General features: G+C 37.8%; 5 protein-coding genes across 7 annotated transcripts; 3 read left to right on the top strand and 2 right to left on the bottom strand.

Moving 5' to 3' along the window:
- The first annotated feature begins 310 nt into the window (after window positions 1-310).
- Window positions 311-4,326, top strand: psmd9 (proteasome 26S subunit, non-ATPase 9). The gene is made up of 6 exons (XM_059338033.1): window positions 311-480; window positions 581-680; window positions 2,323-2,516; window positions 2,653-2,754; window positions 3,067-3,155; window positions 3,421-4,326. The coding sequence occupies exons 1-6, from the start codon at window positions 355-357 to the stop codon at window positions 3,446-3,448; spliced, it is 639 nt and encodes a 212-aa protein (XP_059194016.1). The 5' UTR covers window positions 311-354; the 3' UTR covers window positions 3,449-4,326.
- On the bottom strand, window positions 4,318-11,045 carry gtf2h3 (general transcription factor IIH, polypeptide 3). 2 transcript variants are annotated; one of them, XM_059338032.1, is made up of 14 exons: window positions 10,991-11,045; window positions 10,785-10,870; window positions 10,581-10,660; window positions 8,667-8,773; window positions 6,997-7,139; window positions 6,718-6,780; window positions 6,364-6,393; window positions 6,231-6,259; window positions 6,071-6,145; window positions 5,916-5,969; window positions 5,081-5,149; window positions 4,864-4,999; window positions 4,714-4,750; window positions 4,318-4,574 (listed from the first exon to the last, which is right to left on the bottom strand). In XM_059338032.1, exons 2-14 carry the CDS (start codon window positions 10,792-10,794, stop codon window positions 4,505-4,507), a joined length of 903 nt encoding a protein of 300 aa, XP_059194015.1. In that variant the 5' UTR covers window positions 10,795-10,870; window positions 10,991-11,045; the 3' UTR covers window positions 4,318-4,504. The 2 variants fall into 2 exon arrangements, with proteins under 2 accessions (XP_059194015.1, XP_059194014.1); XM_059338031.1 differs by lacking the exon at window positions 10,991-11,045 and having other exon boundaries at window positions 10,785-10,961.
- Window positions 11,046-12,282: 1,237 nt separating this feature from the next.
- On the bottom strand, window positions 12,283-15,832 carry LOC131974893 (Rieske domain-containing protein). 2 transcript variants are annotated; one of them, XM_059337394.1, is made up of 4 exons: window positions 15,624-15,832; window positions 14,302-14,514; window positions 13,583-13,617; window positions 12,283-13,401 (listed from the first exon to the last, which is right to left on the bottom strand). In XM_059337394.1, the coding sequence occupies exons 2-4, from the start codon at window positions 14,486-14,488 to the stop codon at window positions 13,105-13,107; spliced, it is 519 nt and encodes a 172-aa protein (XP_059193377.1). In that variant the 5' UTR covers window positions 14,489-14,514; window positions 15,624-15,832; the 3' UTR covers window positions 12,283-13,104. The 2 variants fall into 2 exon arrangements, with proteins under 2 accessions (XP_059193377.1, XP_059193376.1); XM_059337393.1 differs by having other exon boundaries at window positions 15,628-15,832.
- Window positions 15,833-17,835: 2,003 nt separating this feature from the next.
- On the top strand, window positions 17,836-18,882 carry LOC131974424 (uncharacterized). The gene is made up of 2 exons (XM_059336730.1): window positions 17,836-17,931; window positions 18,015-18,882. Exons 1-2 carry the CDS (start codon window positions 17,873-17,875, stop codon window positions 18,880-18,882), a joined length of 927 nt encoding a protein of 308 aa, XP_059192713.1. The 5' UTR covers window positions 17,836-17,872.
- Window positions 18,883-19,486: 604 nt separating this feature from the next.
- Window positions 19,487-25,113, top strand: LOC131974423 (uncharacterized). Its single transcript, XM_059336728.1, has 11 exons — window positions 19,487-19,566; window positions 19,737-19,952; window positions 20,099-20,186; window positions 20,600-20,721; window positions 21,127-21,232; window positions 21,335-21,406; window positions 21,525-21,634; window positions 21,896-24,000; window positions 24,080-24,578; window positions 24,751-24,844; window positions 24,958-25,113. Exons 1-11 carry the CDS (start codon window positions 19,556-19,558, stop codon window positions 25,111-25,113), a joined length of 3,579 nt encoding a protein of 1,192 aa, XP_059192711.1. The 5' UTR covers window positions 19,487-19,555.
- Window positions 25,114-26,069: the final 956 nt, after the last annotated feature.

Here is a 26,069-nt window from a genome sequence, read left to right as displayed (position 1 = left end):
AAGCAATATTAACAAGAAATATAAAAGTATTAACAATTTAAGCAAGAAAAAAAATAACACTTTAAACAATAAGAAATATAAAAATTAGGAACAATATATACAACATAGACAGACTCAAAAGTTGAAAAGTAAGACATGACATTAGCAATCAGATTTGTATTTTTTGTGAATGAAAGAAGGGTTGTAAATTGAAAAAAAAAAAATACATTACGTGTATTTTTTTTATTGACCAATTGGAGGCAGTAAATTGCGTACAGTGCCGTAAACCTACAAGGAAATGGAAGAAGAAGAAGAAGATGAAGGCGCTTACTCGCGTCACAGACTTCGTCATCGGAACCCGGATATACGTTCACCATGAAGATGACAGAGGAAAACAGTGCTGGAAACTCAGAAATAACAATGGATGATGTAAAAAACCTTATTAAAAAGAAAGATGACATTGAAGAGCAAATAAAAGCTTATTACGATGTTCTGGAAGACGTAAGTTTGTCAAACTAACCCAAGGCTCCAGGCATTAATAGTGAATGTGACGGTAGTGAGCTAAACACGTCTTTCTTTTTTTTTTACTTTATGTTGACAGCAAGGTGTCGGAGTTGAAGATCCCTTGGTTGATGCGGAGGGCTTCCCCCGAGCAGATGTTAATTTATACCAGATCAGGCAAGCAAGGCACAGTATTTCATGTAAGCAGCGGCGTGTTTGTCGTTTCTCGTGTTCTCTGTGTAATTTGGGTAACTTTGTGAGCACAACGTCCAGTGACCAGTTATAGATATACTTGAATCTCTTGATATAACAGCGTGGATCAAAATTATATCATTGGTCAGCCTACTGGCTCAATTGGAAAACGAAAACGGCACCAACATATTCAAGTCTAATGAGGAAGAACTGAAACTAGAGAAAAATAACGTTTTGGTAAAGTTTTATGAGAATAAAAGGGCTGGGCGATATGGACCAAAAGTCATTTCCCGATATTTTTGGGCTGAATATCGATATACGATATATATCCCGATATTTTTATTGCAAAGTGAGAGCAAATGTTCAAAGTAAAAGCCTAATATGAAATGTCACAAGTAGTTTTATTGAAACCGTTTATTAAAGTCAACATAAATACTGTATAACAACAGGAGTACCTTTTTTTTTCATTTTTACAATCAGAGCTCCATAAAGTGCATGTTTAAATACAAAAAATATCTTAAATAAGAATAGCCTATGAAATAAAATAGGCCAATCTATTTCCGAAATAAATATATTTATATGAGAAAAGAATAACTGACATTACAAAATAACTAAATATGACAAACCCTAGTAAGGGCAGCATTTATATATAAAGAAAGAAAAAAAATTGAACTAAATCAATATATGCGATATGGTCTAATTCCATATCACATTTAAAAGTATTACGATATATCTTTTATATCAATATATCGCCCAGCCCTAAACCACACCAGTCATTTTCATCATTATTTTTTACTATACTATATTATAATTTAGTTAACATTACTGCAATACAGATCTTTTTGTTCGTTCCTTGGTTTGATTGTTTTGATGTAGCATCTGTAAAAGTTGTCTGGATGTGCCCTACACCCTGTTAATCTTTTCTAGACCACTGTTATATCAAATTTTCTGACAAAACTTCAGACTGTCCCTTAGACCTTGGTACTAAAGAAAGAAAAGGAATATAATAAGTCTGAGTGTATCACCATTTCTATTTTTTTTCCATCATCTGTAGAGGAAAACGTATGTCATAATTTGTACTGATCTCAAATATTATTTATTAAATATGAAAGTTGTTACACACAACTATAAAGCCTGTAACATGCATTTTGCAATAATGGATCGATTATATAATGCACATTTCCATATGGAAAACTGATATTTAAAATGCTCTTGACAGAATAGATGGCATATTAAAAACAACAGACCACAATTACAAACAACATAATAGAGGTGAATAAGGGACACGGGAAATAGAAAATGTCACATTTTTAGTTGATATGATAAATAAACATGTGCTATGCCTTTTTAAGTCTTTCTTTCTTACTTTTTAAGATTTATTATATGCTATTGTTTTTAGCTATTATACTTTGTCTTTATATATGTGTGTGTTAATATGTGTTAGCAATATTACTATAAGACAATTGATATTATTTTTAAAAAATCACAAATGAGTTGTAATGCTGTAATAAATAGTTGAAGTAGTGGTGAGCTTGTGATTGATATCACCTTTTCAAGGAAACATCACCTTATACTTATAGTTTATCAATGTGTCAATGTGACTAATACTTATTTTCATTTTGAAGCTAATGCTTTATTCGTGTCCTTCAGGCCTGCAGAACGACCACAAGGCCATCATGGAGGAGATAGAAGAAGCCCTACACAAGCTGCATGCTCGAGAGAAAGCCAAGCGGGAAGAGGATGAGGCGGGAGGCGAGGAGGATACGATGGAGCTGCAGGTCACTCTTCCTCCTCCCTTTGCACGGGTGGATGCTGTGTCACAAGGCTCACCCGCCTGCGGAGCTGTGAGTGATGTGCACTATATTTTAGTGTCTGGCAGTTGTTTTAGTTACCATTAGAATTTTGTGAAGACGAGACTTCAATGAAACAGTTGTTTTTTTCGTTTCTCGGTTTATAATAATTGGTTGTTTGTTTCCAAAGGGGCTCAAAGTTGGCGATGAAGTCATTGAGTTTGGTTCTGTGAACACAGGCAACTTTCAGAACCTCCAGAATATTGCGTCTGTGGTACAACACAGTGAAGGGGTAAGCTACTGACAGTCTGCAGAGGCCTGTTTGATTCAGCAATAAAACACCAACACATATTAATAATACTAGCCTTGATTTTACCAGAGTCATTTGGGAAATCACAGATAGAGCTTTGATTACCATTCAGTTGATTTTTAATTACAATTATTAGAATTTGATTTTTTTTAAATATCTTTTCATTAGAATTAGAAGAAAATCTCAGATAATCTTCTAATATGTTTTTTTTTTTTTTTTTTTACATTACTTTACATTTTGCTAAACACACTTTATAACTGGAGTGTAAATTGTAATATAATGTCCTTTTTACAGAAACCATTACGTGTCACAGTCATCCGGGATGGCCAGAAAGCCAACATGAGCCTGACTCCAAAGCGATGGTCAGGCAGAGGTCTGCTTGGGTGAGTGCTACAATCAGTCATGTTTATGGATTGGCACAGATTTATTGGTTGACTCTTGTTGATTAGCTGCTATTTAGAAACAAAGAAATCTGTCAACAAAGTTGCTGAAAAGCTTCTAGTGAGCCGAGCAAATATGTTAGTGCATGTTTGTACTCAATGGCAGCGATATTGGTAATACTGTCTAGTTAATCCACTTTAAGATGCATCATTCATGTTTGGCAGGTATCAAGTGGTTCACGTCACTAGTCTGTTTTCTCTTCTTCAGATGCAACATTGTTCCAATCCATCGGTGATCACCATGACAATGTGCCAAATATCCTCCACTTTTGCTGCATCTGGATAGTTTTCAACTGACTTTGTACACTGCAGACATTTCCACTGGTTTGTTTTCTCAATATCTTAATCCAAACTGGCACTATTTTTATTTATCAGAATGGGATATATGAAAATGAAGTGTCTCAGTGATTCTGTTTAACAGGCCATACTGAGTTCACTGAATAAACACGAAGTGTGAATTCACTCAGTGAATGTCATTACAATGAGCTTATTTCTTTACTCGTTACCTTTTATGAAAATGTTTATTTTGGTGTAAAAGGTCTGGAGTAGTTGTTGAAATATCTTGTAGTGATCTGATGTGATGCACGGACACTGAAAATCAATGACTGGATAAAAATAGTTAACTTTGCTATAGTAATCAATAAAAGCTAATTTTCAAAAAAGATGACTCATCAAATGTTATGCAAAAGCAACAGCAAATCTTGGTAAGATGATGAATCTTTACCAAAATGTTTACACTTGAATTATAGATTTTGTTTTGAGTGAACTTGAAAGAAATTTAGTACAATTTCTTCATCTGAGGCAACAACATACACTGTACTCATTGTATTGTCTTCCTACCATTTAACTTTTGTCCTCTTGGGGTTAGAATTTACCTATTTCTTCGTTACACCTTCTTAGCCAATTTAACTCGATTTGCGGGCACGTTAATGCTCGTGCACAGGACAGTAGAAAGGCCCTGGACGTACAAAGAGAGGCAGTGGGTGTTCAGTTCAAATAACAAACATCTGTCTCGATATCACTGACTCCAACTTTGTAGAATCTTCAGCTATATATTTTGCAAAGGCCACAACAACAAAAAAGACAAAAACCTGTATGCTAAACATTTATAAGAACATTGTTTTTTTTTTTATTATATAAAAATTTACATCACAAATTGCCCAACAGTTTCTTTTTCAAAATGAAGCCTGAGTGAATCATCATGCTCTCTATACCTAACAAAAAATGGTATAATTTGAATATCAAAAAAGGAATCCAACCAATTTCTTTACATTGTGTAATCCTCACAAAAATCATGTAGCTTGCTTGAGTTTCTTCTTCTTGGGCTTGACCATCTGTGGAAGTTGGATTTTGAAGGCAGTTCTGCAGAGAAAAAGATTTTACATCATATTAATTTCAACAAAGTGAAGATGAATCATATTGTACCGTTTCAGATGTATCACAATGGTGTTCAGAAGAAAGAGGTTTTGTTATATATATTGTATATACGAGCAATACTCACTCGCAAGTTGTGCAGATGGGACTGAAGTTGCAGAATACTAAAAGAGAAGACAAGAGAAAGTGTCACCACAAAGAAATATCAGTGCAGCTTTTGCTGGTAATGCAAAGATATCGGTAATCATTTGTTACTTTTTCCGGGAATCAAACTTACTCGACAGACAAACTGAGCACACATAACCAATCTCAATGAGATTACGGTGGCAGAAACATGCAGCTCTGTAGTCCACATGTGCAGGCGGTGGCAGCACCAGCTGTGAACGCTGCTCGGCGTCAGGCAGGAACACCCACTGTTCAGAAAACACCATCATCAGCACAAAATAGCCATTTTCAACAGGAAGATGAGCTGAAACATGGGAATGCACTCTCACCAAAAGGTATTGTGCCAGAGCGACTTTCTGTGGTACCTTGAGGTACAATCCTCCAGTTATATCACAAGCCTACAAAACAAACGTGACGTAAAAAGTCTTGTTATACACACAGGTAAGGACGGCACAAGTCATGCTGACTGCCATCTACTGTAGGCAACACACTGACTATAGATAGGTCCCTCATAAAACCAGTTGTGGAATGTAACTAAGTACATTTACTCAAATACTGTACTAAGTAGAATTTTGAGATACTTGTTCATTATTTGAGTATTTCCATTTTATGCAATTTTAGACTTCTACTCCACTACATTTTGAGGCAATTAATGTACTTTATTGTCCACTAAATTTATCTGCCAGCTTTAGTTACTTTTTTCAGGTCCAGATTTATCATACAAAATATAAATTTAAAGTTATTAGACATTTTTTAAAATTACAACTCACAACATAACCCTAACCAAAATAAAATGCTGCTTACATAAATGCATCAATAATAATCTAATAATATATTTAAATATATAAAACAATCTGAGTGGGGACATTCTGCATAATGAGTACTTTTACTTTTGATACTTCAAGTACATTTTAATGCTGATACTTTTGTACTTTTACATAAGTAAGTTTTGAATGCAGGAATTTTACTTGTAGTGGAGTAATTTTACAGTGTGGTATTAATACTTTTACTTATTAGTAAGTAAGGGATCAGATCTTTTTTCACCACTGCATAAAACTGATAAGTCCCTCATAAACCCCACCCAGTTTATCAACATACATGCCATCATTATACATGCTTTAAAATTACACTCATTTCGATGTTGTAACAAAACCATAAATGTACCTGCTGGAGGAGACCCGAGTCTGAGTCCAACACACACGCATCTATCAGGATGTTCTGTTTTAAAACACAAAATAAACTTATTTAGAAATAATAAATATTCAAGTTATTCAAAAAGTAGACAGGTCAGAAACCACAAGCAAGATCAATTACTTTACCTGCTTCTGGGCAGCAAAAATGACATTCATGAAGTTCATGTACTGCAGGGCGCAGTCCTCCGCTGCTTTTATCACCTATACAGTAAAATACAGAGGCTGTGTTTAAAGTCGTGGAATAAAACACAAAGCATTCATGAAATTAAGACCATTTAGGACTTACCAATATTCTTGATTTTATCTCCTGTCCAACTAAAACAGATAAGACAACAGTGATAAACATTTAAAAAGGGGAAAAAACTGAATCTGCTGAAGAAAATAATCACACAATCTTCATTATGAAATAATTTAATTACCTTCCAGCTCTTTTGAGACTCTGTGAATATCTGAATATTGAAGGATTAAGAAAAATTAGGAAAACTCCTTCCCCTCTCTCAGCCACAGTCATTGCTATTGAAAAAAAATATTTGCAGGCATTTCTTTTAACAAGACCCACAAAGGAATCCATTATCCAAGCAGGAGAAAGTCTTATTATATTAAAAAAAACACACATTTATTGTCCAACATATGCACTTCGGTGCAGTCATTCATTAATGTGAATTAATTCTTGTGTAAATTGCTTTTCTTATTCTTAGCTGATTTTCATTAATAATAGGTCCAAGTTATGCCGCAAATGATTAAACTGCAAATAGTATTTATTGAAAGGATACAGCAGAGAGCTTTAGCAAGTGATCCAGCCAACAAGGTATCAGTTGAATTTCCTCTCACTTCAGCTGTAAACACAAAAAACACATTCAATTCTAACAAGTCACCCACACTGTCCAGCGTCATTAACACCTGAAAATAAAGCTATAAAAACAATGCATTACCTACAAAGACAGCAACCAAACTTTTTTTGTTTTTAGTATTTGGAGAAAGCATATGTACATAAATATTGTGTAAATATTATTTGTTAGTTTTACTCACACAAAAAACAGACTTGTACTTACTTTTTGACATCACATTTCTGATCTCTTCAGCAATGAGGTTATTGGCGACAGCCAGCAGTTCATATTTTCCATCTCCACTGGAGGAAGCATCTTCCCCACCGCTGTCCCCTGCTCTCCAGCGCTTATTGGGATACAGGAAGTGACTGAAATAAAATTTGAAAATAAATTGATTAAACGGTTATTACCCACGCCAGGGAGGTCTTGTTTTTTAGTTCGGTTTGGTCTGTCTGTTCGTCAGCAGTATTATGGAATAAACTACAGGCCCCATTTTCATGGAACTTGGTGGAGGATTGAGCATGGGCTAAGAGAGAACGTGTTACATTTGGGAGCGAATGTAAATCACAGGGTCGATACAAAAACTTAATCTCACTTTCATCGACATCACAAGATCCATGTGAATAAAACATTGGCCTTGGCTTTCCGAGTGGCATTCTAGTTATACAGTCATGGAAAAAATTATTAGACCATTGTTTTCTTCAATTTCTAGTTAATTTTAATGCCTCGTACAACTAAAGGTATATTTGTTTGGACAAATATGATAACAACAAAATAGCTCATAAGAGCTGATATCTAGCCATTTTCCATGGTTTTCTTGATAATAACCACAATCATAATCAAGAAAACCATGGAAAATGGCTAGATATCAGCTCTTATGAGCTATTTTGTTGTTATCATTATATTTGTCCAAACAAATGTACCTTTAGTTGTACCAGGCATTTAAACTGACAAGATATTAGAGAAAACAAGGGTGGTCTAATAATTTTTTCCATGACTGTATATGAGCCATCTGAGAAGTTGATGAACTCTTTGATAGAACTGCGAACAACTCGTGGCATCTAAAAACGACAAGGGGCCCAAACTAGACACTACTTTTTTGTAAGGGGTCGTGAGTCAAAAACAAAAACCAAAGTAGTGGTTTTTTTTAGCTCTTCATCTGTTTATTATGTAAAATCCTAACCTGAAAAGTAACTAGCAACTATAGATTTCCTGGTATGGAGTACTTGAGTCCTGAACTATGACTCGATGCCTAATTTTTGGACTCGCACTCTGATGACTTGGCCTCAGACTTGTGCATTCTGGTGCAAGATGACTCGGACTTATACTGAAGCAGACTGCTTATTTGCCTTCAGAAATTTAACCTCAGGAAAGAGCAATGCAAAATGTTCAGTCATTATGTTTAATGTAGACCTTTTTTGTATATCAGCTCTTTGGAGAACTTGAGGCAATCTTGGAACTCAACTCAGACTCAACCTTGATGACTCAGACTTGAACTCCGGTAATAATGACTTGACTCGGACTCTTCTCTGTGACTCGGCCTTTAACACTGTGGACTAAGGACTTGGATTCAAACTCAAGTATTGATGACTTGACTCAGACTCTTCTCGTGACTCAGGCTGGAACACTGGGGACTCAAGACCGTCTCAGACTTCAGAATTCGCGACTCGATTACAACACTGTAGCTATCAAATACATGTAGTAAAATATACAATATTTCCCTCCCACAACCTTCAATAAATGTGCTTAAATCCCGGATTCCAAAAAAGTTATGATGTTGTCCAAAATGTAAACAACAGACTGCGATAAACATTTGTGACATATATTTAATTATACAAATACTGTACTATACTATACTGTACATAGACAGTGTATCTTATGTTCAAACTGGTTACCTGTCTTGACAGTGGCTGGCGATGACAGCCAGCTTGTTTGTCCTGGCCATGGCCATGTGGGAGTTTCCCATCACCATGACTGCATCCATACACTTGGACAAGGTGAGCTGAACGGAGACAAGAGGACACGGGACGTTGCTAAGCCTCAGCTACATTTAAGAACTACAATATAGAAAACAAATATATAAACTATTCATGGGCAGCAGTGGACGAAGTATTCAGATCTTTTGCTTAAGTAAAAGTACTAATTTAAAAAAAATATCTTTTGCAAGTTAATGTCCTACAATCAAAATGTTACTTAAGTAAAAATATAAGTATATAATAAGTATGATCAATTATAGTGGAGTAAAAATGCAATATTTCTGTCTGAAATATAGTTAGAAGTAGAAAGTGGCATAAAAGAACAAGAAAAGTAGCAATACAACAATGTGACATTACCCAATTACGCATTAATCATTATGCATTCAAAGTCTTAGGTAAGTAAAAGAACAGAAGTATTATCAGTGAAAGGTACCCTACTCTATCAAAAGAAAAGTATTTGTTATGCTGACAAAATCTGCAAAGTAATTAGTATGCATAGTTCTTGGCCTGAGCTGAATTGCGTTCAGGGGAATGTAGCGGTGTATATACTGACAAAGTGGAAAAGAGGGAAAAACTGTGGAAATGAAACATGCAATTTTTGGCACTGGTATTGCTCAAATATACACTAAAGGTATTGGCCACACTACACCGATCTGTAATTGAGAACTACAATGGATTAAGATGAAGTTGAAAGGCCGATTGAATATCATAATCCCAATGCACTGGGTATGAAAGGGAGAGGGAAAGGATGAGTGTAGCGTTGCGGAAGGCAGATATAAGGGGAAATAACTTCAAACGTATTATAGAAGGTGGAAAATCTAGAGAAGGGAGAAAAATCCTTTTGAGATTTCTTGTCTCGACTGAATTAATTTAAAGAAGATAACAGAAGAAGATGTAAAAAAAAAACTTTTTTGTATCTTTTGAATGCAAAAATATGAATTAATTTTGGAGGTAACATAATTATAGTGAAGTAAAAAGTGCAATATTTCTCTCTGAAATATAGTTAGAAGTAGAAAGTGGCATAAAAAGAAAAGGCTTAAGTGCCTTAAATTTGTATTAAAGTAGATCATCGAAGTAAATGTACTTACATTCCACCGCTGCTCATGAGACAAAATAATAACGTCACACTGTTAAAATAATCGCCCAAGTCATTTTTTTTTTTTTTTGCCTAAATCATCTCCTCATGACGCCGGCCACCTATGGTAAAATCGCCTACATCCTCAGTTGATCAGATCATGTGATTTTACCCCTTTAAGATCATCACTTCTTTGACAATTTGCCACATTCATAGACATCAGATAAGAACCCAGCAAAGAAGAGCTAGAGGGAGATTGATTAGTTATCAGTTTAGTTTATCAGTGTTTTATTGTTGACAATAATATTGGTAACACTTTACTCTATGGTGTCTACATAAGAGTGACATGAGCGTGTCATAAAACATGACATGGGATGTGTCGTGAACATTAATGACACTTTGAAGTAACATTAATGCTCATGATACTTGTCATGTCATGTTTCTGACAGGCTTGTGTGACTCTTATGTAGACACCTTCAAAATAAAGTGTTACCATATCTTGCTTAAGTCACAAAGGCATTTTCATAAAAGTGCCTAAGTCATTTATTTCTATTAAGTTACATAATTTACACACAGTGTTATTAATATACCATGAGCCATCCTTTGTTACATCCTTTTTGAGTAAAATGATCAACAAATGTCACATGTTACACTTTTGGTGTAACATGGTGAAGTTTTTTGTGTTTCCTGCAAAACTTGAAATAATGAGTAAGGCGATTATTTTAACAGGGTGACGAGATACAACTTGATGTAACTACCTCTGCCTCTCGCTGAGCCTGCTGCCCCCACCAGATCGGATTCACATCCACGACGATGACCAGCAGGTTGATTTCATCCTCTGAGGAAATGATGCAAACAGCTTAACACAGTGTAGCTCAGTGGAGAAGCTAACCACCTCCTCTCTGAGACATGTAAACTGTGAAATAAGTGTATCTGCATCAGTCAGGATGATAAAGACATACCTGATGCCATCACGGCGAGATATTTCTTTGAAACGAAGTGATAACTGGAGCTTTATCTTCTGTTAGCTTCCATCTTTGATCTGAAACTTTACACGATATCCACAAACTTTAGAGCGTTTTTAAGTCTTGATATTATGACCATGCATAGTTAATTAAAAACGGACATTCATGAAAAAACAGGCAGTTTCGTTGACAAAATTACCCACCACATCAGCCATACTGGTGAATTTGTGCGTCACCAGGATGCGACCTGCTTCGTCTTCTTCTACGTTTTATATTGGTACCATAAACGCCGTACTGCTGCCACCTAGCGTCTGTGTTACTGTGGCGTGAATTCACTTAGAGGGAGATGCTACAGGTGAGTACAGGTGCATCTCAAAAATATTAGGATATCATAGAAATGTTTATTTCTGTCAGTAATTAATTCAAAAAGTAGAAATAATACATTATATAGATCCAGTACACACAGATTGAAACATTTAATGTCGTAATTTATTCATGTTTTCTAATTACAATGATTATGGCTTACATTTAATGAAGACCTAAAATCCAGTGTCTCAAAAAAAAATGTAAATATTACAAAAGACCAATTTTAAAAAGTATGTTTAATATGGAAATGTTGGCCACTGAAAAGTATGTCCATCTATATGCACTCAATACTTGGTTTGGGCTATTTGACTTGAACTACTGGAAATTGACTTTTCCAGCATATTCTTATTTATTGAGTTGCACCTGTAGGTTTTGTTTCTGTTTTTTTACTTATAAATATCGCTATGAAACTTCCGTTTGTTATGTACATTGAGGCAATATTTTTTTGCGTTACAATTTTTTTGAAATGTTATGTTTAGATATAGCCAATGGTCCATATCCAACTGCTGACTCTGTCTACATTGTATTTAATGTTCCTAAATTTTATATTTCTACTTGTTTAAATTGTAAATTGGTGACACTTTTTAAAAAAAACTTTTTTATTTACTAATACTGTTCTTATATTTCTAGTTTATACTGTTGTTTACAATTTATTGATATTTTGATATCCACTTTCATGCTGTAACTCTGGAAATTTACCCGTTGTGGAACTAATAAAGGAAATCTTAATAAATCTTAATATGCAAATTAGGTGCAAACTCATTAAATATGTGCAGATATAAATCGGAACATTGGATAAAGCAAATTTCCAAGTTTTTATATATTTTTTTGATGTATTTAGACTTTTTTTTTTTTTTTTTTTTTTTTACAGAATAATAGAAAATACTGTAAAAAGCCATTAAAAAAATCACTGTCATATCTTAAAATCAGTGTATAGGCTATGAAATCTCACACAGCAATTAAACGTTGCTTGCCAAGTCCAGAAGAAAGTAGCCATACAAATAAATGCATTACACGACTCTTAAGACTCTTAAGTCTTCAATGCATGAGGTCATCAAGTCTGGAGCTGCATAAAAAATGGAAGACAAAAGTTTTGCACCCACACAATGTTTATTTTCTTTTTCTTTAATACCAAAATTAGTTTTATTCTTTTATAGTGTTCTCAGTTGTGAAACAGAAAATATACCCATGTTTTCAGTGCCTTCCCCTGGGTGCTCTCAGTGACTTTATACTGGATGACATCACAAATTTTACTTTTAGCATTCTGCTTATTTGATTTGGGAGAGAGTCCTTCATGATTGCTAATATATTTGGACTGTCTCAGAAGAATAGCAATAACAGGCATGAATTTTGAAATTGGCCGCAATTGCCCTTTAAGCCCCCCTGATCATCGCCATGGTACACCCACACAAGTGCTTTCAAATACTTTGTGGATTAAACCTGGATTGGGATTTCATATATAAGGAAAAGTAGCAATACAACAATGTGACATCACACAATTCCATGTGTAAATCATTGATATAATATATTTTAATATTCAAAATCTTAGGTAAGTAAAAGAACAGAAGTATTATCAGTGAAAGGTACCCTACTTTATCAAAAGAAAAGTATTTGTTATGCTGAAAAAATCAGCAAAGTCATTAGTATTTATAGTCCTTGGCTTCAGTTTAATTGTGTTCAGAGGAACTTAGCTGTGTATATACTGACAAATGACTCAACGACATCATAATAATATTCCTTATATCGTTTACCATGACAATGCGACATAAAAATAACCATGCATAATTTTTTCTAACAAAAATAAACATTTTATTTATTCGTACACCATTTAACAATTCCAAACCACGATATTCCCAGACAGTCATAGTTCAGCGTAAAAACCCTTTCCGAAGGGTTTTGATATGCTTTTCAATGAAATACAACAAAACATCTCACATCGTCCTTGAAGCATTTAAGTATTTTTGTTGGTCTTGAGTTGAGGCTGGCCCTTGAATAAACCGGTCCTATATCTCTCACTCTGGTAGGCATCTGACTCGATGGCTTCACTGGAGTCGTTTAGTGTTATATATACGTCCCCACTGACCTCAGTCACCTTGTGAATCCTCTGTTTTACACCCTTGGATTGCCAGTGTGTTCTCAGGGGTTTGGCTGTCGGATCGTCCACAGCTTGGTAAAGCCCTTCCCCTTCTGCTAGCGTGATCTTGTACTTGTGCCACGGACACACGATACACAGCCGCCCATTAAACTCCTGATGTTGGCACAGCATGAAAGTCATTAGAGAGATAAGACAGTTGAGCTTGAGTGACAACAACAACAGAAACTATTTTATACTCATCAAGAGCTCTGCAACAAACTGACAAAACATAAATGGTTGAAAGCATTTAATGGCTAATTTTCAGCAACATTAAAAAAAATAGTATATAACTTACCTCAATGTCTCCGTACTGTAATGCACCACCTGAATCTGTCAGTGGAAAAGCAAGTGTCATTATAGACAGCCGTTTCTCAAACGTGTGATGAGCCATTGCAGAAAGCAAAATCCACACTTAAAGAAAGTCTTAGTTGACTAACACTCATGGTTTTGGCAACTAATTGATTAGTTGATTTAATCAACAAATCTATAAAATTTAGCTTCTCCACAAAGAATCATGCAAAAGTACCACTTTAAATGTTGTGTTTACCAGAGATGTGCTCATAAGTATATAGTCTGTGAAAAAAAGTATTAAAAAATCGCAATCCAACAGCGTAAATAGATTTAACATGAAATATTGAAGTCATGTTAATAATAAGTATGATAATATCTTGTAAATAATCCAGCATCTATTAAATAATTTCTGTTTCTAAATAATTTCTCACTTTGTCTCCCTCCCTCCTTTTAGTTTATCTGGTTGCCTTTTCGCTATCTATTATATAAAGGGGAATTGTTTTTTTGTTTGTATAGTTATGGTCACAGACTTTCTCCACCTCCCTACACTTGTATTTTGGGTCTTATTAATTTGCCAAATAAAACAGAATTTTCTATAAACATTGCAATAATACCATTATCATGAAGTCTTTTGGCCACAATAATCGTGTAGTGAAAATCTGATATTGTGCTTTACAATTTTAACAAAGTCTTCTGCATTACGTCCACACAGGCAGAGCTTACGGTAGCAGCGCATGTCCATTGCATGAAGCTGCCCCTGGTGGTACAGGACCAGTATATCTCTGCATCCATTCACCGTCTTGGTCAAGCGCCCCGCTTTGACAATGTCCTCCTTTTTCCCGATAAAGTGGGAGGCAGGGGGAGGTGAGGAGGAGGAGGATGCCTGAGAAATCTCCTCCTCAGAAGACATGTTGATTGCTTCTTACGGCAGGTTTCCTGGCAGAAAGAAGAATAGTGATTGGTGATTAATGACTGATGATAAATGTTGTTGGCATGCAGACCTGTTAGACTTGATTCACTTTAATTTACTTGCAATGCAACTCATGAAAAGAACAAGGCACAGGTTTTCTGTTTGACCAAATAAGTCACACTCCTGCTCCTTTCCCCCACCTTCTTTACCACCACGTTTTTCTTGAATCTAACCAAGAGAAGGAACTGATTCTTTTAGGTTTAACATTTTCATCAAAAGCATGCAGTATAGTATTAGGTTTCATCCCTAACTGATCAGCCTTGTATATCTCTGTCACTGAACCGTGTTGAGATGCTGACCTACACTGATGAACAGAAAATACTGATGACGGTGTTTCAGATGTTTTGAACATCTGCTTTTTTCATAAAAGACAGTAACTAATCAATCAGTGTTTGGATCAGGTACCTTTATATTTAATTTAATAGACCGCCTCAGGGTGTCTTTTTTTGTTTGTTTGTTCCGTTTTATCTTGTCGGCCTCTTTCCTTTTTCTCTCTTTTTCTTCTTTTATGCCTCGCAGAGATGTATGTTTTTGCTTGACTATGGACCCCCCCCCCCCCCCCTTATTATTATTATTATTATTGTTATTATTTGTTTTCTATTGTATAGTCGGTGTACAAAAAACAATATTTAAAACTAGGGGAAATATATCAGCAGGATGTGATGTAACAAGTATATTATGTCATGAATACTTATGTAAAAGTTGTTCAACTGCTGTTGATTGTAACTGTGTGCGGAAAGATATTAATAATAAAAGAAAAAAGAACATTACTTATTTTTATTTCCCCCACTTTTAAATAGAGGGACAGGAGGTGCTGCATATCTGAATTTACAAACCCCATATATTCATTTAGTGCATATTTTGTGATCTTGAGTCTCTCTCTTCCTCCCCAGTAGAAATGTTGCCCTTGACAGCTGGTATTCTGCACATACTCGATATATCAAGAACAATACAGAATACATTAAATCAACACAGACAGAAACACAATAAACCAATGGTGAGGAGTAGTACTAGTTCCTCTTTAATTCGGCTCCTACAAGTTTATGATCAACTGAATTTAAAGTTTTTAACTAACCTACCCCTTGACAGTTTACATCTCTGACACCTCTAAACTCTGTAGTTTGTTGCCATGGTAGTCTGGTTGCTGATGAATTTGTCCTGGGCGGAACATAACACTTTATATCACACTAAAATTAAACACACGAATGTCCAAGTGCCTTATCTGTATGAAACAGGCCGTCTAAATTTAGTTGGACAAGTATCAAATTCGAAAATTCAAACTAAACTCCGTCAGCATTTTGAGTAGCAAGATTTGAGGAACCAATGTTGTGTGTAACGTCCTATGTCGTCCCCAGTGAAACACGGACTGACGGACGAGATTCCATGGCGTCCTTTCCAAACAGAGGTTGTGCCAAAAGGTTTTTAAAGTATAGAATATACAGTTTAATATGATATAGCCTACCAACACACATGTCCAATATGCAATTATTTTGTGCAATATGCAATTCTTTTGTGCATTTTTTTCTAGACTCTGGTCTATTATTATTATCTCATACTACTGTGCAATATCTGCAATAAATGTTGTTCAATATTTCTCCCCCTTGTTTATTTTAGATTTATTCTATATCTATGCTATTTTTTTACAGTAGGCTACCTCTATTTTTACTTCGACTTCTTTCTGCTATCCAATTGCTGCTTTAACGACGCAATTATAGGCTATATATTATATATGATACAGGGGACCCAATTGTGACCTAAATTTATCGATTTAAGTTTTTTTTTTTTTTAAGGGAGTCAACAAAATTGCATTGTACAGGACATGGCTAATATACAATATATTCGTATTATAGTTTGTGCAAATAACTCAGTAGTAATAATACTCAATAATAATAGTTATAATAATAATAACAATAACAATAATAATAATGTTTTTAATCGGGGGTTTTTTTTTTTATAGTCCATTTCTCAACTCTCTGTATAGAGCCTAGTACACTATAAAGCCATGAATGGTTTAGTGTGAGGAGGCTTTTTGTCTTAGCAGGTTTGTTGGTGGGCATTAAGCCCTCTGAAGGATTATCTCTCTTACATGCTGAACAGAGCGTAATTTGACCGGCTGTCCTTCTGAAATTCTGCATTTATATCAGATACGATTTCTTATCCTAGTGTCCACCTGTGGGTCTGCCCGACCTGTCACCGCCTGCTGGACCTGAACAGGAGCTCAGCTCAGCGGGAAAAGAAAAGAAAGCGCCCGTTGTCGTCGCTATGGAAACCTACATTGTGTACGGAAATAGTGATACTACTCAAGCAAGCAAGTTTGTAAAAAATTAATGCATTTTGTCAGTTCAGTTTGCTCGTTCAGCCAAACCATCGTGTTCATTTTTTTTTTGTTGCTAAGTAAAAGAAAAAAGTCTGGAGTGATTCAGGTACGTTTTCTATTTATTCTTGTCATTTGCAGAAACTTTATACTTTCACAGTTAAACTATTTACGAAGCACAACCACCCCATAATTGAATAATTTGTACAATATAATGTTGTATAATGACAATAGTTAAAAAAACAACAACACACACACAACAACGTTTCCTTTATTTTGATGTGTGGGTTTGTTTTAACAACAGTGCACAGTAACAACCGCACCGCAGGTTGTCTTCATGTAATTCAATTTGCAGAATTAACAGTTGCTGACACTCAAATCCCAACACATGTTCACTATAAGGACTGTGGCACAGCCTGAAGGAAATACAGACATCTCAGAGGGGAATTATTTGGGACAGTGAGCTGTTATAAACACCCCTTATGAATGTATTGGAAGAGGATCACATTAAATGGCCATATGGCAGGGCTATTGCAGACAGTCTACTGTAGAAGTCAAGGAAGCAACAGTTGCATGTCTGTGTCTGCTATATTTATCATATTTGCCATGATACAGACATGTGTTGTGCCCTGACTCCAGCCTGAACAAGTGTCAGATTTCAGCATCATACCAGCGTTGTGTGCTTAGCTTGACACCACAACTGTGCAGCGTGGTAGTAATGACACAGTGACCAACCAGACCATTGGCCATCAGTCTCAGACAGGAATTACTGAGGGAGAGAAAACAGCAAGGGCATGCTCCCTTAAAAAACAACGTGTGACTGCAGTGGGGAACTTTTGTTGTGGTAATTCAAGTATTTTTTTATGATAGAATTAGGCTACTACTGTCATTTCTTGCTCACCTTTGCTTTGTGTGACCAACTGATGGAGAGACTAAAGCGACATGTGTGTCACTCCCAGGCTGGGTGGAGTGAGGTTCAAGAAAAGAAGAAAGAAAAGGAAGGGGAGGAAATGTCACTTTGCCTGTATGAGTGTCTGAGGGCAGTTGGGCTACAGAGTCACTATGCCAGGTAAGCTCACTCACATTACATCCAGACTCATGTTGCCCTTTCCCCTCCTCCTTTGACCATCTGTCTCTGTTCCTGTCCTTCAGGTTTAACTCAGTGGGTATTCATCGTGCAGCCCACCTTTCATCGTTGACCATGGAGGACTATCCCATACTGGGAATCCGCTCTATGGAGGACAGGACTCGACTCTTCCATCTGGTCCAAATGGTCAAAACGCTTGACCTTGAATATGAAGATGAAGATGATGGCGATGATGATTTTGATGCTGATGGTGGTGATGAAGGCTACACTGTAGCAAATAGCTTTACTCATAATGGTTGTAGAGATCCTGGCGAAGATGTATATGATTATGAGGATGACCAGGGTGCTTCTGTGAGTAAACTACATGCATCAAGTTTTTCCAAACCATCAAGTGTTCGCAGACGACTCGATTTCAGTTGTGATCCCATCGATCATCATATGAAGCAATTTTCTCATCAAGGAGGCAATGTTCACATCTATGCAAGCCATAATATAAATAATGTGCCATGCCAGGGTAAAGAATCATCCATATCTGCGCAGCTCAACACTGGAAATGCTGTGGTATGTGGCTGCAAAGGGAAAAACAACCACAGGCCGGATGTCCATAGGCATCAATCTGATCATCACTCAGGAGAAAACGCTGAGCCAAACATCATCAAAGGAAATTCCAAGAACAACTCTCACACCAGATTATCACCCAAGTATGGCTCATTTCAATCCCCAAAACCCAGGCCTGCACAAGTGGCATCAAATAGGGTAATCAATAAACCAGTTGAGCACAAAGATAGGAAGGAGAAACTCCATACAGACTCAAGAAGTAATGGGGTTATTGCACACACGGCTCAGCCAACACCTGTTTATGAGTCAAAGAGAACTGCTGGCTACAACTACGGACTACCACTGACTTCACCACAGTCTCCATACAAAAAGTGAGTGGCAATGGTTTGTGTTGTCCTCACTGGTTACTCCCTTGCAAATTAGTATCTTAGCAAAGACAATGACAACATGTAAAATACATTTAATGAACATGAAAGACGTTCAGAAAGTAATATAACTTAATCAAATGGCTACATCACTAGCATTGAGGCAAGGTTTTTCTGTGCAGGTGTTCTTTGTAATTTACATCATTTTTTGTGATGTGTCTCATTAAATTATAAAGTTTGCATAAAATTTCCCTATTGTGTCCTTTGTTTGTTGCAGGCAACCAGGAGGGCAGCGGATCAGTGTGTGTGTGAGGAAAAGACCTCTGACACGCATTGAGTGCAGGCAAAGAGAGACAGATGTTGTGACAACTCCAAGTGGAGAGTGTGTTATTGTCCATGAAAGCAAGGAGGCTGTGGATCTCACACAGTACATACTACAGGTAGACATTATGTCCAGAGAGGAGACAATTATGATGTTTTGTCTGAAACTGTATGGGGTATATTTTTACTTCAAGGTCACCCTACTCAACCAGATCATAATGCTGTCATTATGTTTATGTTTTTAATGCCTCCCTCTTTGCTGTTTTGCCCTGAAGCACAAGTTCTACTTTGACCATGTTTTTGGGGAGGAGAGCTCCAACGAGGAGGTGTATCGAAGAACAGCATACCCTCTGGTGCAGCACATGCTCAATGGGTAGGTTAGCATTTATAGCAGTAGTTAACAGTCCTTTTCTATCTAAATGCCAAAACTACAAATGAATCAGTTTTGGGTCTTGAAATACAAGCTTGTAGGTAGTTTTGGCTCTGTGTTTCTACAAATCTGTACACCCTAACTATTTGTTTGTGTTGTGTGTGCGTCCATAGAGGCAAGGCCACCTGCTTTGCATATGGCCAGACAGGTGCAGGGAAGACTTACACCATGTTGGGTTCTCCTGTGAGACCAGGGTTGTATGCACTGGCAGTCGGGGACATTTTTGCTCACCTCTCCACCACACACATACACTCACCGTTGCTGGTGTATGTCAGTTTCTTTGAAATCTACTGTGGCCAGCTCTATGACCTGCTGGACCACAGAAAAAGGTGTGTGTTTGTGTCAGTAAGTGTATATGTGTGCACATGTTTTGTGTTAAAAGAGTTTAAGACTGTTTGGTCGAATTGCTCTTGAAAAAAATATAAATCTTTCTCCTCTTGATCTCTCTTTTTTTCTTTCATTCTTCCTTCATTAGGTTGTTTGCCAGAGAAGATGGACAAAAGGTGGTTCACATTGTTGGGCTGCTTGATGTCAAAGTGGACTCAGTCAGTTCACTGTTGGAGGTTTGCCCCTTTCTTTAAAAACTGCCCCATGTCCAAACTGTGTTGTCAAGAGCCGGTTTTGTGATTTGAAAAAAAAATACTATGGTTAAAACTTTGAGCAATCTTGCTCACCAAATTCATGACAGATGAAAGAATAATATTTGTCCTTTTAAATTTGAATTGCCTTAAACCTTGCCTGTAATGTCTAACTTCTCCCTTGAAGTCTATTTTTTTTTGTCAAAAGAAACAATAGTACTTGCACTACGTGCATGCTTAAGTATTCAGTGAAATGCAACATAAATCTATCAAGCATGTCCGGTCAATTCTTTGATTTTCCTATGTTTGTAGTGACCACTACTCTCTCCAAACATCTTTGAGATCTCAACTTATATCTCTCATGTCTCCCTCCTGCATTGGTTGTTGCCCTTACAAAGGTGATTTCACGGGGGACAGAGGAGCGCACACAAGGGATGAGTGGAGTGAACTCACTCTCCTCTCGTTCCCATGCCTTGCTTCAGATTCAGCTGAGAGATACAAACCAGCAGATTGCTGGAAGGTGAGTGACAATGTTTTTCATTATATTGTCAGCATATTTTGGTGAACACACTTTCTGAGGGTTTCTCCTTAAATGTCCCTTGTTGTAAAGAGAGAGATTTCCATTTCTGTTTTTATAAAGCAAGGAAAATACTGTGAAAATATCAAACCACACAATTCACAAAGAAATGTACCAAACCGGTATTTAGAAACTGTGCCTTTCAGTTGTCAGGACTTCTGTAAACGGTGATGTCACAACTATACTATATAATAAAAAGCGATGGTACTGTACTTTAAAGCACGACTAAAGTTACTGTATCGTAGCTTAGATTAATAACCCCAGTAGTTCTGTTGGGAAATTACTGAACTAAGAAAGATGTGTGTGTGTGTGTGTGTGTGTGTGTGTGTGTGTGTGTGTGTGTCGAAGAATGTGGTTTGTGGACCTGGCAGGAAGTGAGAGGGCATCAGATACCAAAGATCCAGACAGACAGAGTCGTATGGAGGGAGCTGAGATCAACCAGAGCCTGTTGGCTGTAAGCTACACACACTCAGTGATCACACATAAAGTCAAAGCATTTATAAAGGTATCATAGGATTAACATATTTATCATTTATTCATTTGTTTTTTTTCTCAGCTTAAAGAATGTATCCGGTCCCTGGATCAAGAACAGTCACACACACCTTTCAGACAAAGCAAACTAACTCAGGTATTAAGACTTTTGCAACTTGCTGATTTTTCTGTTAGTGTGCATAGATATCATGGCTGTTTTTATATCCAGATGAAGAGAATTTCCTTTGTTTTGAACTTCATTCTTCTCGTTCTAGGTTTTGAAAGACTCGTTTGTTGGTGACTCAATGACATGCATGATTGCCAACATTTCACCTGGTCACTTAGCAGCTGAACATACACTAAATACGCTGAGATATGCCGACCGGTAAGTGTGTGTGTGTGTGTGTGTGTGTGTACAATAAGTGTAAGATATGTGATATGGGATATTAGTTGCTGGAACGATTTTAATGGATTGAATTTATCCTACTCTAGATTGTGACATTTGGAAACTTAAAGTAGCACACTGACTTTAAATTCAGTGTTTCTTTTTATGTTTCAGTCTTTAAAACTGCAACATAGTGTGTCGGGGCTGTGGAGGCAATGATTAGTGACTGCTATCTGACATATTACATCTTTGATTTCATAGGGTGAAAGAGTTAAGGGGACAAGGAGGACTAAGAGGAGGAAGAAGGGGCAAGACAATACCCTCCCCCAAACGTAACCTGTCTCACAGCAGCCGCAGTAGCAGCAACGGAAGCAACAATTTTGGCACCCGTGGGAAAAGTCCCCCTAAAAAACCAAAGTTAGGGAAACAAAGAGAGGATTACATCCCCAACACGCCTACTACAAGATTGCCCAGTGGAGGCACAATTCTCTCCTCCACGCCCAAAAACAGCAGATTGGTGGTGGAAACAAGTGCAAGAAGGGGGATTGGACTTGAACACCTGACACCAGTCAGGGGTTTGCGGGGAATCTGTGATAAGAAGGAGAGGAGGGAGAGAGCAGGTGAGAGGGAGGGTAGAAGAAGAGAAAGGTATGGAGCTATTGAAAGTGTAGGCTTCTCAGTTGGTGACCAAAACAGTGAGGCAGGCCTGACCTTGGGACAAGCAACAGAGGAGCAGAATAACTTGTGGGAGGTGCAGAGGGAATCTGGATTCTACAACAGGGAAAAAGAGAACCAGCAAAACACTTTGAAACAGGGAGAAAAGGAGGAAAGAACACAGGGAAGACGAGAGGATAGCAGTAGATACACATGTAGTGAAGTAGAAAGGCTAAGGCAAGGGAATGTACTAAAGCTTGATGAAAGGGATACGGAGAGGAAGAGGCATCTGAGACAGTATCACCAGCAGCTGCAGCAGTTTATGCCCTCATCAGCTTCTTCATCTGTCCAGCTCTCCTCACCCTCCACATGTCCGTCTTTTTCCTTCTCTAATCAGGCCTCTCTCTCTTCTTCTGTCTCTCCCTCTTCCTGTTCTTCTCTCCAACACTCTTCCCGCCTCTCAGTTTCTTCCCTCATGCATCATGGTTTGGAAGAGGTTTTAGATGTGTACAGAGCCAGGGTTGACGTTGGAGCCAATGGTAACAGAGGACAGTCGGCTTGCTTCCCCAGTCAAGAGATTTGCTTACAAATTGAAACCTCTCCAAGCTTCAATATAAATGAGAATGAGGTTACTAGTGGTGACTCAGCTGGTGTTGGTGGAGATTGGAGGGTATCTAGGGAGAGGACAGAGGCAAGATTTGGACAAGACAGAGGTAAATGTGAGAAGAGGAGGTCACCGAAGGTAACAGGGGAAGGAGAGGTAAGGAGGGAAGAGCGGAGGCCAGCTGGGATGGAAGGAGGAGGAGAGAGGAGGTGGGGTTGGGTGGAAACAACAGAGACAGAACGGGCAGACAGGATGACGGGTGCAAGGCCAGCTGATGTAGAGGCATTAGTGTCTTACAACTGTGACTCAGAAGAGAGAAGAGAAGTGGATGAGGGAGACCTAGAAGCCTCAGATGTGCCAGTTGATGGAATATGGAGCAATGAGGAGCAGGAAGGAGCTGACGGCTACAGTTTACTGTCCACCCACAGCCCCATTAACAGCAACAGTGTGGCTAACTACCTTCCTGTTGAGTCATGCCATCAACGAGCTCCAGCAGAACGACCCCTCTCCCCAGCCTGTGGACATACCAACACACCCCTGACCCCGAATAAACACAGTGATCTCCCCCCTAAGTTAAAACATAACAGATGCACCTCAAACATCCTATCTCTACCAATGCAAAATGCTCGACAGGGAGTGCCGTCAAGCAGCTGCAGAGAGCAGCAACAATTGTTTACTGTTCATGCAAATAGACGAGAATTTTCAAATACTCAATCGGCCATGCTACCTCTCACTACTCCCATCACACAGAATGGATATAAAATACCAGCTCAACCCCTGAACATATTATCTGAAAGACCTGCTTACCCTATTGTACACAACCAGCCAAATGTCAAAGCCAAAATGTTTGTGTCACCTCGAGAAGACACTGCAGATTCTCTCAGCTACATCATGGACCCCCTCAGCATTTCATTGCTTCAAGTGGACCAACAGGCCGCTACAGTCTCCTTCCTCCAAGGAGAACAAAACAGCACCTCACTCTGTTCCTTGGAGAATGAAAGGGGAAGGGAAGTGGAAAACGAGCTTTTCACATGTGGTGACATGGCCGGGAAAGACACCAGGGATGAGGACGTAGAATTTCGCCTGTCTCTTTTGGATCCGCCACGAAGTAAGTGTGACTTCTGTGTATGTGCTAACTAGTGCTTAAGAACTGGTATGTGAACATTTCTTTGTTTAATCTTGTCCAGATATGATGAAGCGTCCTATCCCGGAGGTTATGCCGGTATCTGTCCAGGACCAAGAGAACAACGAGAAACCCCAAACTAAGCCAGTGTTTAAAGTCCTCGGCAACCAAACCCCTGCATCCCCACTTAAACCCTCTGCATTGGCTTCTATGCAAACTTCCGTCATGCAGTCCATCTCATCCTCTGTCCAGCAGTCAGGGAACACTGGTTCACCCAGCTCACACAATCTTATGTCTAATGATGCCACCCAAATACTACCAGAATATGCACAGAATATACACAACAAATGTGCCTTTTCCATTTCAACACCACAGTCAGAAAGTGGCTCCTGCCAGTTGAACACAGTGCCAAAGCAGTGTCACACAGTACATTTAAACCATTCCAGCAACTCAAACATCCAAACAAAAGGTCCTACAGAATCAAATGGTCAAGAGAGCAGGGGCAAACAGCAAATTAGACCCAGGTCCCATCTGTCTATACTGGAAAACTTGGAACACGACCGGTGAGTACCAGGAATGTTACAATGTTGATTACTCAGCAGGGTTGGGCCATTTTTTCTATTAACTAAGAATGCAGATAGGCAATTCGATTGCTAGGAGGCAGCAAGAGCAGGAGAGGGTGGAGAGTATGTAATAAAATATTCCTGTCTTTCTTCTAATCCAATCCAATTTAAGGTGGTGTGTTGTCCAGGCCCATTGGGAGCAGCTGGAAGTGATGGAAGCTTTATGTCGTAAAGAGGGGACACTTCTGTGCCAGCAACCTGATATGGTCAGAATAAATCAAAAGCTACATTTGTTAGTGCCTTTCTCTGTGTAATATTAATTTTAAACTGATTCACATTTGTGTTTGCCCTCACCCTCTGTCTCTCTGTCTTTTAACAGGCATTTGGGGACTATGTCCAGAAGTTGGAGAATATCATGGAGAAAAAGGCTCGGTGTGTCCACAGCATGATAGCTCAGCTGCAGCCATATCTGAGGCCCAGTCATTCTAACCAACCACACAACCAAGAAGGAGATAATCATAATGCAGTATCTTAAAACAACTAAGTTAGTAGAAAATATGCAAGAATATTTACATTTTAAAGTGCATCATGTGAAGAAATGGCAGTTATGCAAAGCAGTGCAATGAGTGCACATATTTTCACTGACAACAGTACATAGAGTATGAGTCAATATTAGTATTTATTTGAAATAAATGTTCAAGTGAGTTCAACTCATGGAACAAATATCAATTGATGTATAATGATGTGGTCAAGTGATTGTTAGGGGTCTTTTGGGTAAACTTGCTAAGCAAATTTTTTACATGTATATTTGTGTATTCTGCATATTTATGAGTGTGTGTTTCTTGCATGCAGGTGTGGTACTGTGATGCTGATTCAGATCAATATTATAAAATCCTTACATATTTAGTCATTTGAATCATAATGTATTGAATCTGTCTTAAGATGGAGATGTATTATGCTATTTTGAAAACCCGAATGACTGGTATGACTGGCTGAAGTTTTGAAACCCCGGTCTTGGGAGTCTCTACGAGTATCAGAAGAATAGTTTATCAGCTTTGGTTATGCTTTTTCTTTTAATGCTACTAATCTTGAGGGTTATTTCTATGAAAATCACAGCACATTATCATTTTAAGACATGACATTGGTATTGGACTTGATCTGGGCTGTTAGTTTCCTGGTTTGAGTGTAATCTTAATCTGCGCTTTACCTGATCCCCCACCAGATTCTGTCTGGACAAAGACCCTCCCAGGCAGATTAGGACTGTTTTCCCTGTTGGCTTTAATAAATCTCAAACTCTGGAATAATGACACACTGAGTCAAAGATGCACAACAAATATTTTGCTACCCTACATCACACCTGAGCTCAGGTTGTCTACTGAGCTGTTTACTTGTTAGGGGGCAAATTGTTTTTTTTTGCCCCCCAAAGCAATGAGACTGTTTGAGCTGAGTCATTGAGGCTACTTGTTTTTTTAAACAGTTCTAAGATCTTAA

Source organism: Centropristis striata, chromosome 7 (assembly GCF_030273125.1).
Source record: "Centropristis striata isolate RG_2023a ecotype Rhode Island chromosome 7, C.striata_1.0, whole genome shotgun sequence".
Classification (NCBI taxonomy): domain Eukaryota; kingdom Metazoa; phylum Chordata; class Actinopteri; order Perciformes; family Serranidae; genus Centropristis; species Centropristis striata.
Note: the sequence above shows the minus strand (reverse complement) of the source record. Positions and strands in the feature narration are given on the sequence as shown.

Excerpts from the sequence above, each read along its gene's own strand:
- LOC131974423 (XM_059336728.1), top strand. Across the intron at positions 20,187-20,599 it reads CAGTCAGTTCACTGTTGGAG|GTGATTTCACGGGGGACAGA; the intron begins GTTTGCCCCTTT and ends GCCCTTACAAAG. Across the intron at positions 20,722-21,126 it reads AACCAGCAGATTGCTGGAAG|AATGTGGTTTGTGGACCTGG; the intron begins GTGAGTGACAAT and ends TGTGTGTCGAAG.
- psmd9 (XM_059338033.1), top strand. The coding sequence starts at position 355 with ATGAAGATGACAGAGGAAAACAGTGCTGGAAACTCAGAAATAACAATG. Across the intron at positions 2,517-2,652 it reads GCTCACCCGCCTGCGGAGCT|GGGCTCAAAGTTGGCGATGA; the intron begins GTGAGTGATGTG and ends TTGTTTCCAAAG. Across the intron at positions 2,755-3,066 it reads TGGTACAACACAGTGAAGGG|AAACCATTACGTGTCACAGT; the intron begins GTAAGCTACTGA and ends TCCTTTTTACAG.
- LOC131974893 (XM_059337394.1), bottom strand. The coding sequence starts at position 14,488 with ATGTCTTCTGAGGAGGAGATTTCTCAGGCATCCTCCTCCTCCTCACCT. Across the intron at positions 13,618-14,301 it reads AATGGACATGCGCTGCTACC|ATTCAGGTGGTGCATTACAG; the intron begins GTAAGCTCTGCC and ends TTCCACTGACAG. Across the intron at positions 13,402-13,582 it reads TACAGTACGGAGACATTGAG|GAGTTTAATGGGCGGCTGTG; the intron begins GTAAGTTATATA and ends TGCCAACATCAG.
- gtf2h3 (XM_059338032.1), bottom strand. Across the intron at positions 5,000-5,080 it reads CTCTGGCACAATACCTTTTG|TGGGTGTTCCTGCCTGACGC; the intron begins GTGAGAGTGCAT and ends TTTTCTGAACAG. Across the intron at positions 4,751-4,863 it reads GTGCTCAGTTTGTCTGTCGA|TATTCTGCAACTTCAGTCCC; the intron begins GTAAGTTTGATT and ends CTTCTCTTTTAG.
- LOC131974424 (XM_059336730.1), top strand. The coding sequence starts at position 17,873 with ATGTCACTTTGCCTGTATGAGTGTCTGAGGGCAGTTGGGCTACAGAGT. Across the intron at positions 17,932-18,014 it reads CTACAGAGTCACTATGCCAG|GTTTAACTCAGTGGGTATTC; the intron begins GTAAGCTCACTC and ends CCTGTCCTTCAG.